This window comes from Rhipicephalus sanguineus, chromosome 9 (assembly GCF_013339695.2).
Source record: "Rhipicephalus sanguineus isolate Rsan-2018 chromosome 9, BIME_Rsan_1.4, whole genome shotgun sequence".
In the NCBI taxonomy this organism is placed as follows: Eukaryota; Metazoa; Arthropoda; class Arachnida; order Ixodida; family Ixodidae; genus Rhipicephalus; species Rhipicephalus sanguineus.
In genome coordinates, this window is record NC_051184.2 from 25677042 (window position 1) to 25697621 (window position 20580).

The 20580-nt window shown below is 46.9% G+C and overlaps 1 protein-coding gene across 1 annotated transcript in view; it reads right to left on the bottom strand.

The window, feature by feature from the left end:
• LOC125756158 (actin-binding protein IPP-like) overlaps positions 1 to 12048 on the bottom strand; it is a 30792-nt gene extending 18744 nt beyond the window's left edge. The window contains exons 1-5 of the mRNA XM_049419384.1: positions 11845 to 12048; positions 8903 to 9282; positions 7375 to 7503; positions 2852 to 3027; positions 1790 to 2011 (exon numbers count right to left, since the gene is read on the bottom strand). Coding sequence (XP_049275341.1) covers positions 1790 to 2011; positions 2852 to 3027; positions 7375 to 7503; positions 8903 to 9282; positions 11845 to 11975 — 1038 coding nt within the window. The 5' untranslated portion in view covers positions 11976 to 12048. The remainder of the gene's footprint in view (positions 1 to 1789; positions 2012 to 2851; positions 3028 to 7374; positions 7504 to 8902; positions 9283 to 11844) is intronic.
• Between the last annotated feature and the right edge of the window lie 8532 nt (positions 12049 to 20580).

The following is a 20580-nucleotide window of genomic DNA, read 5'->3' on the forward strand; positions in this document are numbered from 1 at the left end:
CCGGCCACCGACGAACGCGCCGACATGACTTATCGCCGACAGCCTTATCACAATAAGTATCTTCAGCTATCTGCTCGGGCACACGTGCGGCGCAGCGCTACTTTTTAAGCCTACTGCACGCTTTTATTAGGCGACAACCTGAACGCGCTGGGCCGCCGATCGTTGCCGCTTCGTTGTGCGCGGCCGTCTTCAAGGCTGAAGTTGAATTAATGGCACAAATGCTCGAGCAGGGACGAAGAACTTCAGCCATGTACCAACTAGCCCGACAGCAAACGCTACTAAGCCGTCATCAGGCGCGCACCGCTTTGTAGAAGCGAAAGCAGATCGCTGTTGCGTAGTTAGCGTTGCGGGTCGCGGGAGCCGAGAAACCTCGCTGCATTGACGCTATCACACTAAACGCACGTGTACGATACAGCAAGCGTAGCGCGGGTGTAACCATACTGCACGCTTTTATTAGGCGACCACCCAACGCTCCTCCGTCCGCTGCCAGGACCGCTAGAGCATCGCGGAGTGCGCATCGCTTGCATGAACCTCGTCATCGCTGCGTTAACCGAACAAGCTACTCGCCGCATCTGTGCACGATCTGGAGCGAAGTGGGTACGAACAACATTCCCGCGATAAATGCGCGCGTGTGGCACAGCAAGCGGCCCGGTAGTGACGGCGTGAGCAGAGTAGGCGACGCGCTGCACGCAACTAGCCGGGAGACGATCGGCTCCACGCGGCCGTACCGCGTTTCACTGGAACTGTGTCAGTTTTCGTTTAGTAGCAGATCGCGGTTAGACGCACGCACATATACCGCGGAAAGCAGACACTGTCCGTTCTGTCGCTGTCGGTCACTGCGTTGACCGCGTATCCCGGACCCTGCAATAGTTTCGAAATGCTCTTCGGCGTCGCCACTACGCGCTATCGGGCGGTCGTGCGAGTGTGCCAGGATCTTTTCTCCACTTTGGCGAAAAGAAAGAAAAGGCTTTGCGGTGGGTACTTTCGGCAATATTTGCTGTGGTACTCTTATTTATTTGCTGGAGGCGATGGCGTACGCTAGGAGATGCAAATTTGTACTTGGTGTTTAATGCGTACTACCGTTTAGTGCGTAGTTATGCCGCGTTCCCGGCAGGTACGTATTAACGAGGTTTCACTGTACTGCACATGCATATGCGCATAATTAAGGGACAAAATGTGCACCGTAAGAACCAAATGTTCTCGTATGCCCAACATAAAATTCTGCAGGGAAGCTCCTCTACTAAGTCCACGCTATCTGAAACTAGGTTTCTGATCAGGCGTAAGATTTTGTTGGCAGTTGGCCTTTATATGGCCTTGTCATTGGTATGAAGGTAAGTACAACATACAATTACGAGTAATGTGGGAGGGAACACACAATTTTTGCCTGAACACCTGTTGCACATTATGCATGAACATGAATCCTGCATCCTAAACACATTGTTAACAGCTCTCCGGGCACTGCCATATCGTGTCCTGGACTGATTGCTGAATCCAACACAAGACAGTTTAACCATAAATAAGAAAAAAAGAAAAAACAAAGTTCGGCTTATTCAGAATTTTACACAGTGCCCTTAGGAAAGAATGAACCATTGCAACAGACAGAATGCAGCCAGCAAGGCACGTATGCATGGTGTCTTGCATCTTCGGCAAAGATGAAAGTCCAAATTAACTAGAATTCCAAATGCACGCAACAGCACAGAAGTGTCAGCCTTCTTTTTGATAAATATAGGCAACTACGATTGCAGGTAGTCAAGCACCCAAAGTGAGAAGAGACAGCACACACCCTTACCTGACTGCTCTTTCCGTCGATGCAGAGCCTACGGTCTGGCTTGAGGTCTTGGACCAACTTGAGCAAAGCGTCGTGTAGCTCCCTGTCGGGGCAGGTGTCGACATACTGCTCCAGTTGCTTGCGCGAGATCACTGGGAACCGGATGGCCTCCAGCACGTCGAAGAACAGGGAACGCCGCTCTTGCACATTGTGCAGGATCCATTTCATGGTGGCGTCGAAAACCTGTGCCAAAAGAGGTTCATTTCTTTACCAAAGATAAGAAAGGAGTACACTCAAGCCTCATTATAACAAAGTCACATCTGCCACGAAAATAACTTCGTTATATCCAAAAAGTCATTATAAACGTTTATTTGTAACACTGTAGCTATGACAAGACTATTCTTCATTTACCTCATTATAACCGATAATTCGTTATATCCATGTTCGTTACATCAAGGTTTGAGTGTAATGACATGATTTTGAGGCACCCCAAAGTTATATTTTTTGTTTCCTTGGTACGCACTGTCAATGCTCTCCATACAATGGAGCCAGACAGCATGCATAAAATGTTTTACTTTGATTTTAAAGTTTTTGTGGCCGACATCTGCAAGCCGGCTCCACCACAATGGGCATTATCACGACGAGTCAACACAGTTTATTGCGTTTGCGAACTCTGCGTCCTGCATGCAGCCTAAATAGCTGAAATCGCTGTTGGAGTGGCTGAGCAATTCGCTCATCGTTATTTACATGCACCGTGTGTGACAGCAGATGATGGGGCTGCTGCTAATACGTCGCAAGCTGCCGTGATGTCACTGTGTTTACAAGTCGCTGTGAAACTGTCCCCTCGATACCGAATCCGAAAGCGTTTTTTGAAGGTAGCAGTGTTAAAAATATAATCAATGCATTCGCAGGCACCATGGAACTCTTTTTAAGGTTCTCAACACCTATGTTTTCATTTCGAGCAACAATCTGAAAATACTTAAAATTCGTGTCAGTACTCCGTTAAGTTGTGGATCGCTGACTTGCATAGAAAAACACTGTGTTAAGGGCAATGATGCAAGGTCAACATCGTGCGATGCGCACCTGAAATTCGTTATCGATGCTGAGCCCCTCGCTCTTCAGGAAGTGGCGAAGGGTCTCGGTGGGCAGCTCGTAGAACTCCTCTTCGTTGATGACTTCGGTGAAGCGCCTCTCGATGAAGCGCTTCGCCTCCAGCTTCAGGTTGGTGCATGCGTGCATCTCAGCAAAGCGAAAGATGCCTGCAGTATGAAAGCATTGAGCAATTTAAGCAATAAAAAAAAAAAATTATACCTAGGGCCTTATGTTGATATGCTTACAAGAGGTCTCTGAGCAATTTTTTCAGTGGATAGTTGTATTTTCGGTGTGTCATCTTTCTACGTCGCATCCATCTACGGTGCCTTGAACAATTCGAACAGACCGGCCGTAATGTGAGCTAGAGCACTGCACGGGCCGGTTTTTCCGGCCCGGGCCCGCCCCGGCCCGAAAACGCCATGCTCCGGCCCGCCCGAGCCCGGCCCGGTGTTCTTAAATGCGGCCCGTACCCGGCCCGGGCACGAAAGGTTTGGGCCCGGCCCGGCCTGGCCCGTTTAGGACACGCCTCGCCGGCAACGGGAAAGGCTCTTCGACGGCGCGCGTTATTGCGCCCGCCGCCGAGTGCTCTTTATCCTCATTTCTGTTTGCTGTTTTCGTACTTTGCTTACATCTGCGGTGACGTTCAGCAGAATCTAGTGAGTATACGTGACTTTAGGAGCTATGTGCGGTAATTCTAGCATATGCCATGTCTGATGTCAACCTAGACTGCGTCCACGCGCGTTGGTGTCGTTCGGGAGTTCGTACTCGCACGTGTTTAACTGAGTATTTAAGGATAGGTTACGTTTGTAAAACACGCGGTCAGTAACCCCTCACGGCGTGCCCCTGATATCCAGAGGATGGGCTTGGTTGTCGGATTATGCCGAGGGCTTATTCTGAAAGCAAATTTTGAAGCGATTTCTCAGATAGAAGTTCTTTCATTCGTGCATAGCCAGTGCCTAAGCGAAGCAAGGTCTCCGCCTTCTTTTACGTGAAAATTTGTTTTTATTGCGAAGTTATTTAAAGCGAAACACTCGTGTCAGACGTGTGTACAGTAACGGTGTGTTGAATAAAGGGTGGTTTAAATAATACTAATCAGTCTGTATGTGTTTGTGTGTGTGTTGGTTATTCCCAGAATCCCGGATCGCTTCTCAATCCTCATCACTCCTGTTGTGAGACACACTCTGGTCACGACTAGTAACGGGAAAATCAACAGAGGCGTTCGCCCTGTGGCAAGAGTCGCTCCGCATCTTGCACTTAAACTGCACGAAAAACAGCTCCTGAGATGTTAACCCTTTACTGCCGGTTGTCGCGAATTCGCGACATACCGAAATACGCCGATTAAGTAACACACCAAACGCGTTGATGCCTTCACCGGCGGCTGTCACGTATTTGCGGCGAACGTAGCTTTCAGCACGAGACATCTAGCGCCATTGCATGTAAGGTATTGCAAGCTGGAACCCAGTGTTGTGTATCAGTTGCCGGAGAGCGTGAGGCACGTGCAACAGCTCTCACTACTTCGTTGTTTTCTGCGCGAGGGACGCAAGTTCCATCTTCTATAAAATTTTTTTCGATGTGCACGCATACAAGAGGTTGCACACGACATGTCACGTTGTTTGGAAGTACGTTATTTCCTGCGCGACCCTCGCTTCTGTGGTATGTCGCGAATTCGCGACATCCGGCATTTGAGTCAGTCAGTGATGACTGCCGGTATGAGAAGTTCATGATGGACTTCTGCTCATTTTATGGGAAAAAAGGCTTCGCATGCGCTTGCCGCCTGAAGATAAAAGTGACGACAGCTGTCTCAATGACAGCGAAGACGAGGATGTCGATCCTCATGCACAAGCACGAGCGTCTTCATCGAGCAGTGAGGATGAAAACGAAGATGTGGAGACCAGCCAAGCTAGTGCCTCTCTAAAACATGCAGTGCGGTGGGAAAAAAAAAAGACTGTCAAGAACTGTGGGAAATGCCACACGGGAAAACCGCTCATCCTCAATGTGACACTGTTCGCGCTCCTATTGAATATTTCAAGGAATTTTTATGACACATTCACGGAACACATCGTTCAGCAGAGTAATCTGTTTGCGACGCAGAAAAATCCGAACAAAGGACTGGCTCTGTCTCGTGGTGAGCTACATCTCTTTCTCGGTGCCGTCACCTTCATGTCATTCTGTCGGCTCCCAAGAAGTCGGCTATACTGGGCAGCGGGGTCTAGGGCACACAGGGTGGCCGACACGATGTCACGTGTTTGGTAGGAGGCATTAAAGTCAAACCTGCATTTAACAACGATGACGACGCCAAGTTACGTCGCCCTGAAGAGATCCGCTTCATTGATGCGGCGATGCCATACTTGCGTTGCATTGAACATATTGAGCTACTATCGGCTTAAGTGCCGGTTGTCGCGAATTCGCGACATACCTAAAAGTATGCATTAACGTTGCATTTTGAATAATACAACTGCTGATTTATGTTAAGGTTGCTAGTTAAAGTTGAAAAATGAAAAACAAATTTTTTTCTTCGGCGCTTTCATAATTCAGGCATTAAAGGGTTAATGACTCATAAGTCGCGTTGACCAGTCTACGGAGTCACGCAGGCAGAAACTGGCGCGGCGGGCATGCGAGCGTAGCTGCATACTCGAAATGTTTTTCTAGATAAAAACGCGCATATCTTATATACACTAATCTAGACAGTTTACCGTTGCTTTCCTTACACGGTATAATTGTGGAAACTTATATTAGGCGTTTCTTGAAACTACTTGTAGCATACCGATTGAGCAAAATTGTAGACGTCTTGTGTACTGTGCAATTTCTGTGCACGCCAGTGCACTCCAGGTGGTTTAAATTACCCGGAGCCCCCAACGACGGTGTCTCATATAGCCTGAGTCGCTTCGGGAAGTTAAACCCCACAAAACAACAAAAACAAAGCCAAACAACGTACACACGAAATTATACAGGCACGTATGAGACCCGGGCCTAATACGGGCCTGGCTCAGGCCCGGGCCCGACCCGAGCCCGAAGATCATTCGCCCGAGCCCGGCCCGGGCCCGATCCAACAATCCCTTACCCGGCCCGGCCCAGCCCGCGGGCCGGGCCGGGCCCGGGCTTTCGGGCTGGCCCGGGCCCGTGCAGTGCTCTAATGTGAGCACCGAGCAGTTATTTGCGCGTACTCTGTCGCTAGAAGAGTCGTCAGTATTCAACTTCAGTTTTTCAACTTCACCGAGCAGATGTTCCATGCCCGCAGCACTTCTTACACTGTAGGACAGCCGTTTGCGTTTCGTGCTGTAACCGTTCACTACGCAGTTAAACTGCTCGTCAACTACAATTATCTTTTGCACAAGGAAGTCTCTGTTCCCGAAGCAAAGTGTGGGATTGGGCTAGTTGGTATTCCATTATTAAACTGCTCAGCACAAAAAATTTGACACGGTACACATAGAAAAGACGAGGACCAGCGCTGGTCCTCGTCTTTTCTATGTGTACCGTGTCAAATTTTTGCGCTGAGCAGCCCGTTCCCGAGCCGGCGAGTGTAAAATATTCCGTACATCTTGTTCAATACCTCGTCGTAAAATCTCTCGAAAATCCACTGCTTTGAAGGCATAGCGACAGCTGACAACTGATCGAATGTCAGTGTGATGCAACTCACACTCTCGGTAGCGTATATAGGTATTCGCCTGCCTTTCGTTTTGCTGTTCTATTTCTGGCGGCTCCTCCAAACTGGGCACTGGGCTTTCGTGGGACGCCGTGCGTTTTGGGGGGGATTTGCGCCTAAACCTCGAACATTTTGGCTTTGAAATGTGGGGTGGAAGTGTTGGGAACAAGCGCGGCACGGCACCGGGCGCGAGTTCTCACTTTCCACGTGGGATCAAAACTTCTTGTCCCGCAACGACACGACGATAGTGCTTTACAATGTCGTCACTCTCAAAATGAACGTCACAGACCTTGCATTTCGCAGTAAGCTTTCTATCTTTGCGATGCTAAGCTTGAATGGCGTAGGGTCTTTTGGAGGTCCGAAGAAGTGTCGTGAAGCGGAGTCGTCGTTGCGGTAGCCGCTCTTGCAGCCCGGCGCAAAGCAAGTCGGCATACCGCACTGTGAATCTGTTTGCCCTCGTTACGCTTCGTACATCATGCACGTGTCTTCGTACAAGACGCTAAGCCTGGTCAAGAACAGTCGCAAAAGTGACGAGCTAACAAAGCGCAGACGACGCTGTAACCCACGTGCGCTCGTACATCGGCGGCGCCGATCACAACAAGCGTCAGCCGCGGGAGCTAGACGTGACTGCAGCGCCACTAGTTCTCATGACCGCCACGCGGACCGCCTCTCCGGCGGAGCTTTTAAACTGAGTTTGTTCTAGTAACGTTGGTGCAAACTTTCAAAGCACTTCAGCCCACGAGATGCAAAATGCAAGCTAAAGCTTTTTCATTGGCCACTGGGCGTGTCAATGCAACGTTTAACAACTGGCTTTACCAGCTTGCTCATGGCACCCAAAAGCTAGCTTTTCAAATGAATCTCGCCCACTCACCCACACAGTTGGAAGGGTGCAGCTCCCTCTGAAGGAAGTCGCAGCACGCCTGAACCACGTCGGCGAGCCTGAACATGTTGGCGGCGGCGAGCAGATCCTGGCAGTTGTCCCGCGTTATCAGGATCTCACCTGCGCATGTTGCGGATAACGATCATGGCAAAGAAACGGGTGTTCTGAAATGCCACAAAGATGCGCATGATCTAGCGTAATCCATGATCTAGCACCTCAGGTAGCCAAGTGGGTTACCCGAGGTGGTAGTTTTTCTGTGACAATTCATATGCCAACACATACTCATGCATACATGGCATGGTAAAGCAGGCGTACACTACACATGCACAAGCAGGATGAGAAGATTACAAATGTCAATTACCAGCTGAAACATGACACAGTGGTGGAAAAGAAGTCAGACAAAACCTATCTGCACATGCTCAAAGGACAGAACACACACAGACAGGAGCCAGGAGTATTCCCCCTAATACTCTATTTTTGGCTGCGCAGGAGTGTTGCACAACGGAAGAGTGTCTCAGCACATTCCAGTTCGAGAAAATGCTCACCACAAGCACTGCAATGTGCCTAGACATTTCTGTCTAGGCACATTGCTAGGGCATGTGTGAAAGCTCTAGTGTCACCAGAGTAGGCGAAGCTTAAGAGGGTTTAATCATGCAACTGATATACTTTCTGTAGTCCCAATTGGCTCTGTCTTCACAACCTACCAGCTTTAGCACCACTGTGGTCATTCTTACAGCAACATTTTTCCCAATTGTGCGACACACCATGGAATGATGAGGAGTTGTTGAGCAAGGAATGTTGCTGCAGCCAATATTCTCAATTCATTCCCTTTATCTCTAAGCAACATTAGTTGATCTATAAACATACAACACATAATTGCATTCCTATAATACATTTCATGGTTCTAACACCAGTATTTAGACAAAAATTTTGACTTCACTTAATGCGAATTCCCCTCCACTGTATGACTATGCTCAAATTATTGCTACACAAGAAGGCACAAACATAAAGGTTGTTTTCCTGCTCCCTTCTAAAGATACTGGGCGTGATATAACATGCCTGTGTATACACGAGACATTACCGCCGAATAGGACAACTCTTCAACTACAGCTTCTACAGCCAATGCTAGGGCTTTTTGGTCTAATCCCTTTGTATACAACGCACAGACTAACCTAAAAAATTACCGCGATAATGGTGTCTGATGAAATACAGGGACTGACTGAGCTGTGTCATTAAGTTTGTCGACTAATAAACATTCCAATCGCTCTTTCTGTCTGCAGCCAATATTGCCTTGTATTGCTGGGTGCGATATCACCAATCTACAGCTTTAGTTCTCAAGGCTTGTTGTTGCTAGCGTGGCCACATACCTGCACCAATGGCATGCAAGTGAAGCAGTAGGCAATACCATGCCTAGCCAAGTAAAACTTCCAAGATTTGTTTAAATATGTTGGTGTTATGAAAGAACTGACGAGCCGACAGTACAGAGCCTAAGCACAAATGGCACTTTATGACCACTCACCCGAATATATGAACCCGAATAGCAGATCGGCAATGGTCGCCGACACACCCCGTATCTCGACAGTGCCGCGATCCGCCTCCGCAAGGCCAGAGTGGAACATGGCCGCAAAGTAGGGGCAACTGGCTGCGAGGACCACGCGGTGCAGCGCAAACTCCTCGCCATCCACTCGCAGAGTCACATCACACAACATGCCACTCTCGCGCAGTTCACTCAGACTGCTTAGCACTCGTGAGCCATACTCCCGGCTGCGGAAGAGTCTCTGCTGACCACCGGTGCCGGTGTTTCTAGTGCTGCCTCCGCTTCCGCCGCTGTCGCGGTGGTGGCGGCGGCCCTTGGGCCGCCACGAGAGATTCGTCGACGATGGTGGCGGCATCGCCAACCTGGAGAAAGCATTTGTCTACTTGAATACACCTCAAGGGCCAGGGAGTGTTACGGAGGGAGTGGGTTATGTGATCACTGCAATATTAAAAAATCTAAAGTGGAATCTCCCTGAGCAGTAGCTATCCAAGATATACGTAACATTACACGGCAGCCGGCACATGCGAAAGCGTAAGGCATGGTAATGGTGCGCATGACTATTTCCTCTTGTGGGCGTTGGACCCAGAGGCATTTTCTAGGTTCATGCGGTTTTTCTTGCATTGTTAAATTACTCTTTCACAATATCAAAAACACCACGCCGAAAAAGAAAATGCATGTGCCGCCGCCACCTTGAAGTTTCCACACAAGTTGCCGTGACGTCATAGATTTTGACAGTGTCTACTTGGGCCTATGTAGGTACTAATTGGCAAAAAATGAAGTGCGTTGTCTTCTAAGGGAGTCAAGAGACTTACCATACCAAATTTTCCGAAATTTCATTGAGCCAATGTGGCAAAATACTAAATGAAACTTGCAAATCCATGACGTCACCATCAGAGATTTCGGCAGGAAGTTTAAGAGTGAAACTTCTGACAGTGACTTTCTCATCTATTAATAAATCTGTGATGGTGAAATTAACAACAATACAGTTCTAAGTGTATAATTTATCAGTCTCAACTAATTTACTGTTGCCCTTTTAGTGTCCCTTTAAAACAACAAAGCCAAGTGTGTCGAACCGGAAAGAAGTGTGTGATCAGTCTTGAATGATTTAAGTGTATGCTTGGACGAGTCGGTACAACATTTGTAGACAGACCAGTGACAAATGTTCCCTTGAAAAGTTTCTTCTGAAATTCACTAAGCTTATTTACATACAATTTGCACCAATTGTATTTTTTGCTCTAGGTCCGCAAAGGCAAGTTTCCATGCAAATTTTTCCCTATAACAATAATGAATGGTTGACTGTAGAGTAACAAGGCTCTTATGATACAAGATGATAGCCAATGTTTCAACTAGTGAAGCTGTATTCAGCAACTGTTGCTTCCCTAATGAAGACATGTTATTTTGTCGAAACATTAGCACCTGCAACATTTCTCTTACAACAACTTCTTATGCGCTTCCAGAAGAATAAAGGCTAGAGACCTCGACAATCATGTCTACATTGTGCCACAATGTCAATAGAACTATGTAGATTCTTTGCAGAATGCTACAACAAAAGAACACAGAGACAAAGGACCGCACATAAAATCCACCATGACATTACAGTCTTTTCGGGCCAGATTAACAGACACTAGCTAGCCCACCAAGTTACACCTCACTCAAAAAGCAAGTTATAGCAATGTAAAAGGTAAATAATATAATCCACGTAGGAAAAATCCACACACAACAACAATGTACTTAGCACTGCGACACCTCTATGATACACTACCTGTCGTAACACAGCTGCAAATAACCTGTTGAGAAGCCTGTACGTATTTCTGTTATGAGGCACGCTTAAATGAAACGTTAAAGTGAAGTATATGATTCACTGGCAGAGCTCAAAGACTTGCGTACAATTTCACTGTCATTAAAGTCATATTCGATGACTCACCTGCAATGACAGCTGCCAGAGTACGGGCACGTCACGCATCTATTCACTCGAGAATAACGTCACAGTAATGCTTAGACAACGCTAGAAAACGCTGTAAACGGCCAGTACACGCGCTGTCATGTCCGTTTATTAGTTTATTTTCGTCTTGCTTTCGTAGTGCTGCGCAGGCACTATTACAAACACGAACCAACTTTCGGTTATTCAGCAACAACGTCCATGCATGCTAGGTTTCACTAGGCGACGTCAAAGGAAAACAGCTGTATGCAAACGACGTAAAACTTCAGCGTCTGTGCAACGACCGCGTTCTTGCACACTCGGCCGCTGACTGAGAGATGCTTCTCGTTTCGTAACGCGAAATTTGACTAACGTGTGCGAACTTTAATTAATAAACTACACGTTTTACAAAACTGCAGCAGACAGGTCGCATAGCGCTTATAGCTCGCGGGGTCTCGGCTACCTCATACCGCACGCGCCAGCGCCCAGTAACAGCGCAACGCTCATAAAAGGAGCTCAACAAGCACTACAAAAGAGCGGCCCGCTTTAACCTCGCCTAGCTACCACGCACCTGAGCGCGCTGCACGTCTTAAAAAGAAGGCCTCGACAAAACGAAACGCGAGGTCAGACGACGCATTCGCGAAATCGGTGTTTAACAAGATCAATGGACAGCCAACAGCTCCGAACTACTACGAAAAATAACCAAGCGCGGACGACACGGTTCAAAGGCAAAACAGCAAATAATGCCGCTGCACTGCAAGCGGCAGTGCATAGTAAAAAGTGAAGCACTGGCTTACTGCATACCTTCTCCGCCTAAACTTGTCTGTATCGTGATGTAGTTATCGCCGGGGATTAAAGTCGGGTCTAGGCGGTTGACAACAAACACACACGCTCTTCCAAGAATAGTCAGACGGAAGGAAGCACAGCTGATAGACGCACATCAGGGAAACAAGACACGCACACACACACACACACACAACCAAAAAAAAAAAAAAACGTAAACAACCTGCGTGAGCCGCCCGCTAGGCGGGGACAAGGAGCAGGCTTTGGTGAAACGACAGGTGAAGCTCGCTGACTAGGCACTGCCGGGTTACCTTTAAGTCTTCCAAAATGCTCGATTGAGACCGGTGAACTCATGCGACGAGCTCTGACGAGCGCGCATCACAACTTGCCACAGGCTGCCCACAGCAACAACACCGCTCCGGCTGTGCTACAAATGGTGGCCATCACATTCGGGCGTGTTCATTGGCTGAGTCGCGAGAATAAACCAGGTCACGTGAACTCTCTGCAAAAATATTGACGAGAGATTTCACCAGTCAGTGAAATTTCTAGTAGTTAAATTCAAAACATTCTGTATTCAGAAATTTTTTATTAGCTAACTTTTTTTGGTTTGACCATACAAACGAAACCGAAACCACATTGCCGCGCATCAGCGCGCGCAAATTTGATTTTGCGCGAATAAGTGTGAACATTGTTTTACGAATTGTGTATCACGAGGAATCGTGCTATGTTTAATCAGGTTTCCCTATAGATAACCGCCACACGTTTTTCTTGCTCCATAAGCATTGTAATAAGCATGTAAAATTGTTGCACACGCAAATTATGCTGGGTGGCCCTGTTTTTTCAGCAAGTTGGCTTGCCCGCAATAAGAATCTTCTTGCAAAAAAGCCAGCCTTCGGTAGTTCACTCGAAATACGAGACGTAACTAGCAGGAGCGAAACGCCGATGTTTACTGGCGTCAGACGTACAACGAACGTAGCGGAAATTCTGTGCCACGACAATCACTGGCTAGGTGGAAAACGCAGGTGATCAACTTAATTCGTAGCCTTTTCCCAACAACTTCGTTCATTACCCTCTGTACCGCTTTGTGAAGTAAAGGTGAGAGCCGCGCAAGGCTTCCGTGAAACCCGCCTAAACAAGGTCACGAGTCTTGTACAAACATTGCGCGGTATTCCATAAAAAACCATTTTTTATCCTTTGGACAACGCAACACGGCTGCTACGTTTCCTTCCTCCAAGGTCATACGATGCATTTTTTTAAAATTTACCCAGATTTACTAAAAGCAAAACGATGCCGCAAAACTTCTCAGTAAGACAAGCATGAAGCTCCGATGACAACGATTTCGCCACGAGCAAACAGTTAAAGAAGGTAGCCACGTTGTATAAAAAAAAAAATTGGGGGACCCTTAAGCTTCGCCTTTAAGAGTTGAACGCGATAGCGAAATCCGGCCCCTGGTGTGCACTTCAACCACTAAGTGCATACTTATGTGTATTGTTACACACACACGCACACAGACACACACACGCGCGCGCGCGAGAATGGTACATACAGGTTTTTGATCTAAAGCAAGAGTCGCATGGCCTTCAAGATGCACGCCGCGCGCTTGGCATCTCGGAGGCCATGAAGAGTCTCACAATGCCTCACAGATGGCAGCACATTATCTAGCGTTCGCTGTTTGCTTGATCAACGCCTCCTCTGGAAAAGGCGGCATTGGCTTGATATGTTTTCCGCTAGATGGACATAGTTGTCCATTTCCTTTCTCGATTTTTCGCTCACGGATGATTTTTCGCTCACAACCAACGGTCCCCGCGGGCCCTACACCGACGACGGAATTTCTGCGACACGAGCTCTCTAACGCTATCGCGTTAAAATAGACGTTGGGAACGATAGCGTTGCACTCCTTACTAAGCGCAGTTCAGTTGATATGTGGGGCACAGGTAGGCAAAAAAAAAAAAAAAAATTGGAGCTCACTCAGACTCACTCAAGAAATATACTTTGCTCTGAGGGCTCATTCGGACTCAGACTCACCAACATTACTCCGCTTGATTCACTCAGACTCACGGCTTGACCTGAGTCTGAGTGAGCCTGCAGGAGTCGACACATGAGTCCGTTAGCGTAAAATTAGCTTTTCCAATCATGGTGTCAATCCTCCTTAACGCCAATATCTCACATAATCGGTACTCTACAATACGCCTTTTTATCTTGTTCCTTCACACGCGAGTTATCAGCGGTTTCAATCCAGCAAGGACATTTTTATGAAATACGCGACTCAAACGCGTTATTTTCATCAAGAACTTCCAGTGAAAGAGTTTGCGGGAGTGGTCATGGCACCCCCCTCCAACCCCAACTAACGCCTCTGATCAACAAATATTGAGGCGGCACACGCACGCTAGTGCGTTGAGGTCTGTGTGAATACACTTGAGTATAAATGCAAGCCGATATGAGGGCGATAGTATTGATGATGATGAGTAGATAGGACCATAGGTCCGCAATGAAAGGTGGATCTCACTTAGACTCACTCAAGAAATATATTTATCGCTTAGGGCTCACTCGGACGCAGACTCGCTAAAATTGCCCTCAACCGGACTCACTCGGACTCAGACTCGCTAAAATTGCCCTCAACCGGACTCACTCAGACTCAAACTCACCTAAATATTGCTCACCCGGACTCATCTAGACTCAGACTCACGGTCCGATTTGAGTCTGAGTGAGTTTGGCGACCTGTGCCAGTGTGGGGTAATGTAATCATGTGTAGATAAATTTATCCACGTGAGAGTAGCCGGGTGACGCGGGGCAACCTCAGCGTCTGCACTGGACTCTTAATAAGGTTGTAATCTCTCTCTCTCTAATCACGTGTAGAGCAGGGATAAGCAAAACAGTGGATCTGTAAGGTAACCATGCAACTTGCCATATTCGCTGCTAACCTATAATGCGTTATAATAAAATTATTTGCAGGCGTAATGTCCTTCTTACGCTGTTGTTAAACTTGGATTTGACGAAAAAATTCCGGCAGATGCCACGCATTGTGCGAATCGAAGTTATGCGAAGCAGTTACGTGCGCACATAATAAGCAGTTTTCGTTGGCGCATTCCTGCAGCTTCAAGTAACGCTAGACCATAACTGGCAGAGTCGGGGTTGCCTCCGTGTAATCTATATTACATTTTTATAAGAGCCTACACAACACGCCCATAGCCAACAACTTTAGCCAACACTAAGCAACGCTATATCCGGAAGTGCTATTCGCCTAAATTCTTCGTTAATCATTATTTCTATATCTTCCCAATGTAGTAGTTTGAATGTTTCTTCTAAAGGTGCAGTGAAAATCTTTGGGGTGATCCTATCTATTTGCCTGCCTCCTTTCTCGATCGTAATTTGATCTTTAGCATTATTTAAGTGCGGAGCACTATAGGGGCCCGGGTTGTCGTAAGCTGTCGTATGCTGTCGTCGCTTGGCGTAACGCAGGCAAAACGACGTATATATATAAAAAAAGGAGGAATCAACCGAGAAATAGAAAGAGAGAGATAGAAAAAAAAATAGGAAGAAAAATAGAAATAAATAGAAAGAAAGAGAGGAGGAAAGAAAGAGAAAACCGAAGAGAAACAAAGAAGGCTCTGCACTTCCTTCAGACTTGGCACCACCAGTCCAAAGCTGCCTTAATTTTTTCTTTCTTTCTGGTGGAGAAGCGACGAAGCTGTGGAGTCTCTGCAGATGTTGGCGGAGGTGTTCACATATGCTTCGACATGATCCATGGGGAGGTCGTGCTTCCAAGACTGCTCGTATCCCTACTGAGTCGAACGTCTCTTCGCAGTCTATCAAAGCCATATAAAGGGGTTTGGTGCACCTAGAACATTTCTGAATTCCTGAATCAACCACGTCGCTCCTATCCAAACAAAATGAAATATTTTATTTGGCCCTGCGCAACTGTGACATCGGGAAACTTGCGCAAGGACAATACAGTCGAACCCGCACATATGAAATCCACATATAACGAATTATTGTGTATATCGAACAGTTGCAACGTCCATTGACTATATTTCGATATATGAAACACTTTATATATCGAATTATTTACATGCAGAGCTTTTTTGTCATTCCCTTCAGATTCGATATATTCGTGTTCGGCTGTAACGTTATTTTACATGTCGTACTAGCGTTTCATTGCCAAAGTCATTCTTAGTAACAAAATCACAATAAATGAGTTAATTGCGATGAACAAAAGTCTTGGGTGACCTTGAATGACCCTGTCAAAAAATAATGTTTTTATATGGTGAAATAAATGTAACTTGTAAGAATGGACTGTTAGGCGAAGTGGTAAGTAATTGTGAAGAAAACGAGCGAGAAATAAACGTGAGACGTGAGTACGTATATTTGGCTTCCTATAAATATTCGTTTACTTCATTAAAAACCTTCCCTCGTTAGTTATGCGCTTGTCGTGTGGGCTTCTTCGTCTTGCCTTCACGTTAATTTCGCGCTCCTTCTCTTCGTTAACATAATTACGTTTGTCGCTCTTAAAAGGTCTCGCGCTCAACGCTAGTGTATTCTTCTCAAATTTCGCGGAACGGCCACGCTTTGTGGCCCGGGATTACTGAACGTAACGCTTCGCACGGTTAGTTGCTGGTTTTTAAGAAGTGCGTAGTGGCATTCGTGCGCAGGAAAGCTAAGTGCTGCGAAGACGACGCCAGCGTAGAAGGATGATCTGCCGACCCGGAAAGTAATCCATTTTTCTCGCGGGTAACAGCGCAAAAAAAAACAAATTAAATGCGAGCGAAGGAAGAGCTTCGCATTTGGTTTGTTTTGCGCAAACGGAAGCCCGCGTCGCCACTTTCTGCCGGCTGCTATCCGCAGCTGCCTACGTGCGCGTGCCTTCGCGTCCTTGCCCCATTGGCTTCATTATGCGCCCCACGTTACGTCCCACGCGCAGTCCAACCTCTTCTTGCCGCTGTACGCTTGTTCCTTCGAGGATGCCGCATCTGCTGCATCGCCCCCTTTTATTTATTTCGGCGTGGCTAACCGGGCCAGACGATGATACCACGACATTCTCATAGAAGAACAGGTGATCTTCACAGTGGACCAACTAGATAAAGGTACGTTGGAAGTTTTGTGAGAATGAAGATGGTGCAGTAAGAGGCTAGCCAATTTTACGACTATACACTGCGTCGTAAAATTGACGGCCCAGAGTGTGGCCGCCCTGCTGCACCGAAAACGCAGGTATCGACTTGGTTGACGATGTCAAGCCATACAGAATATCTGAGTTTGGACGTGTACATGTGAGCTTATTTGACCTACCTGAACTTGTGTTCGACTATTTGTGACTCATGTGCTGTTTTCTTGTACTGTATTTGCACATCTTGTGTTCTACTTTATGGCATTTTGTGCCGCTCTTATTATTTTTTTATCGCATATTTCGTCTGCTAATCGAGAAAGAGTAGCCGGTGCCCCCATAGAGGCACTAACCTCTCCTATTCATTGCTTCGAAAAACAAAAAAAATATAGGAACCACGTAGATCTTTGGAAAACGTCGCAGTTGAAATCCGGAATACCCAACCAATAATGAGGACAAGGACAAGCACAAGTCAGAAGGCGAGAAACAGATGACTAATTTCAAATGTCGGTTCTGACAAGTCGTAAAAGAGCCAGTTCACAGACTATTCTCTTTTCTTTCTTTTTCTTTTTCGGGTCGATGATGTTTCATACAATCGTCGCATCATAATTATTTGGTGGTGCATATTATCGCGAACTGTCCAGAGGCCCATGACTCTGCGCTAACATCTCTCCCTTTCCTTCATTTTCTACGGAAACACGTCACCGTATTCTTGTTCTTGAAGACGTTGCGATTGAATAAAACTTTAAATAAATATAAATCTAGCGCACGCGCGAACCACGACAGTGACGAATGAGCGCTCACTCCCGGCAGCGCAGATGTCAAGCGTAGTGACAGAAGCGTTGAAACAGTAAAAAAGGACGGTGAGGTGCTAACGCTGATGTACAAAAGCGGCGCAACATGCCGAAGGCCTCAGCGTACTGAATAGGATTTTTCAGCGCCCTATATGGTCCACGACACTCATATAAACTCGCAATAGGTTTCTTAGTCGCAGTTTTCAACTGGTTATAAACATGACCCCAAGTCTACATTACCAATTGCAATAGCAAACGACCCGCTTGCATGCCCATCAGCGTTTTACCCGACAAGTATACGCCCATCCCAAACATCTACCAGGAGAGGAGGCCATCAATTGGAGAAAAAATTCGAATCGGGGTTTAGCCCCGCCTAAAGGGATTACATATGCAATGCTCCCGACGTGCTATCGAAGTTCCTGCCCCTGGTGTGAAGGAAGTCCTACATATTACATTACCTGGGGCTGCTGAAAGCACCCCCCACACCTGACAGACACAGAAACGGCGCACCAACACACACGTTGCAGCAGTGGGAGGCGCAACTGACCAGGTTGAACGGGTGGCTAAGGCCAGTGGGGCCTTCGACTAGGGATCTTCCCATAAGAATAATTTATATTTTATTAAAGTTTGTCACTTCTGTTCTGTTCCAGACTTTCTGGTAACTGGCGACTAGCATAGCACATCACGTCGCTTAAGAGCGCAATGGAGCGGTGCATGTTTTTATAAACTTCCGCGGCTCGCTGAAATGTGCGCTTGTCGTTGAGGTGGAACTACAGTATACTAAACAAACCAACAGTTCCCAAGACATAAGTTAACTTCTTCGTGGTTGTCATTCCCTTCAACTTGATAGTTCGCGCCTGGCCTCCGAAATTGGCTCCGGCAACGCGCCGTCACGGCTGATCACGGAGGCCACGGTGCGTCTAATGCGAAACGCCGAAGACGCAGCGCGCGACGCTGTAGTAGTTGACGCAGCGCACAACAAAAGCAAATTCGAATATTTTTTTTGTTTACGAAATTGCGGCGCTACACAAGAAGAATGTACCCATTTGTGACATTCTGTTAACTGCGTTGAATTACTTATTCCTTCTCGCGCATGGCAACGTTCTTCGGATGCCAAGAATGGGCGCGGCCTTCGTTTCGTACATTAGTGCAAGTCTCTTCAACAAAGCGTGTTAATTCTGACTGTAGGCCAGCGAATAGTAAGACACGTGAATGCATTTGTGCTCACTGTGGACGTAAATTGACGCGACCGGTTATGCTGAATACCGAGAGCCGAAGACTGCTCTGTAAAAGTAGCACTAGTGATGCGAAGACTGAGGAAGCAGCGGAGCTGGTGGCTTCCCCCCCCCTCCTCACCCTCACTTCCCTTTCTCACCCCTTGCTTTACTATACTATACATCACTATGTTTGCTCTCCCTTTTTTATATTTCTTTTTTATGTCTGTTTCTTTCTCTCTTTCTTTCTCTGTATATCTGTTTCTCTGTCTTTCTACTTTCTCTCTTTATTCCCTTTCTTTCTTCCTTCCTTCCTTCCTTTCTTTCTTTGTTTCTTTCTTTCTCTTTCTTTGCTTACTGTACTATACTATACATGGCTATGCTAGCTCTCTTTTCTTCTATCTCTTTTTTTGTGTCTACTTCTTTGTATCTGTTCCTCTCTCTTGTCTATTTCTTACTCCATCTTTCTATCTCTTTCTCTCTTTCTTCCCTTTCTTTCTCTCTATTTCACTCTTTCTCTTTCTTTCTATCCTTTTCTCTCTCTCTCTCTGCACTCGTTCTTTCGCCTTCTATGTTTTCCTCTCTTTCTTTTCTTTCTCTCCATTTCTCTTTCTCTCTCTCTCTCTCTCGCCCATCAGAGTTACTGCATTCCACGGCGGACAAATCGGCGCACCTGTCCTGGGAGCGAAGCAGAAGACGAAGAAGAGGACGAAGACGAAGAAGACGACGAGAGCGCGTGCCGGTTCATGATGACGATAGTTTTCTGGTGTTGCCACACGGCATCATGAAAAGCTTAGCAGTTCCGCTTAAAAAGATAGAGAACCATCTGCCATGTACATAGCTCTCCCACATGACACGCACGTTAACGCTCTTTTGGAGAGTCGCGTGTCTTTCGACTCTCCAAAAGAGCGTTAACGTTTCTCTTTAAAGATAGTTATATGTGGGAAAGTTATATGTATACGTGGCCAAAAGGAGCCAAAGGACCTTTTTTTTTTGTTGTTCGAGCGTACTACGCGAAGCCAATATGATGGTACAACCTTCTTCAACACCGCCGTTTCATGTTCGGTAGGTTGCATAGTACACGAATATCTTTACTATTGATAATAACCTTTCCGTAACCTTGTTACGTAATTTCATACACGTAATTTCTCGTGTTTCGCAATTTCATGCCCGAGGGAACCAGCAGAATGACGGTGCCCGTCACGCTGAGAATCAAAACAGAGGCGTTGCACCTGGAGGATGTGGGTCAGCAGTACGCCGCACTCATCGTTTGATGACTCATCTCACGACTTATCATTTCATCTCGACATTTAGTTCGCAGCGGCAGGCACGAAAAGCCACATCCATAGTGAAAACAGAGCGTCTATTCGATCCATCACTTGAGGGAAAAGCAGACCACTCAATATGACGGCTGGGTTTCCTGCTTTACCTTTTCGACAAAGGCGCACAGAGATTTCATGAGAAGCGGCAGCCACGGGGAGTGCGTCATGTTGACTCCGCACATGGCTCTTGACTTACACGATTGCGCTGGCCACTAGCAGCCTAAACTCGTCTCCTCAAACGGTTAGCGGCACCTTAAAGGGGTACTGACACAAAATTTCGCGGCCGAGATAGACTGCGGGATCAATTCCCGTGAACATAGGTATATCATCTGCAAAATATCAACAGCGAATATAGCTTGGAAGGTATTTTAAATGAATTTTGAAGTTTGCGTGAGCGATCGACACCCTCGCGCTATTGACACCCTCAAAGGTGACCCTCGGTGACCCCCCAACTTCCCTCACGTGACCACGCTGCAACAAGTTATGATGACGTCATAGCCGCCATTTCTTTTGCCCCGTTCGCTCCAGCAG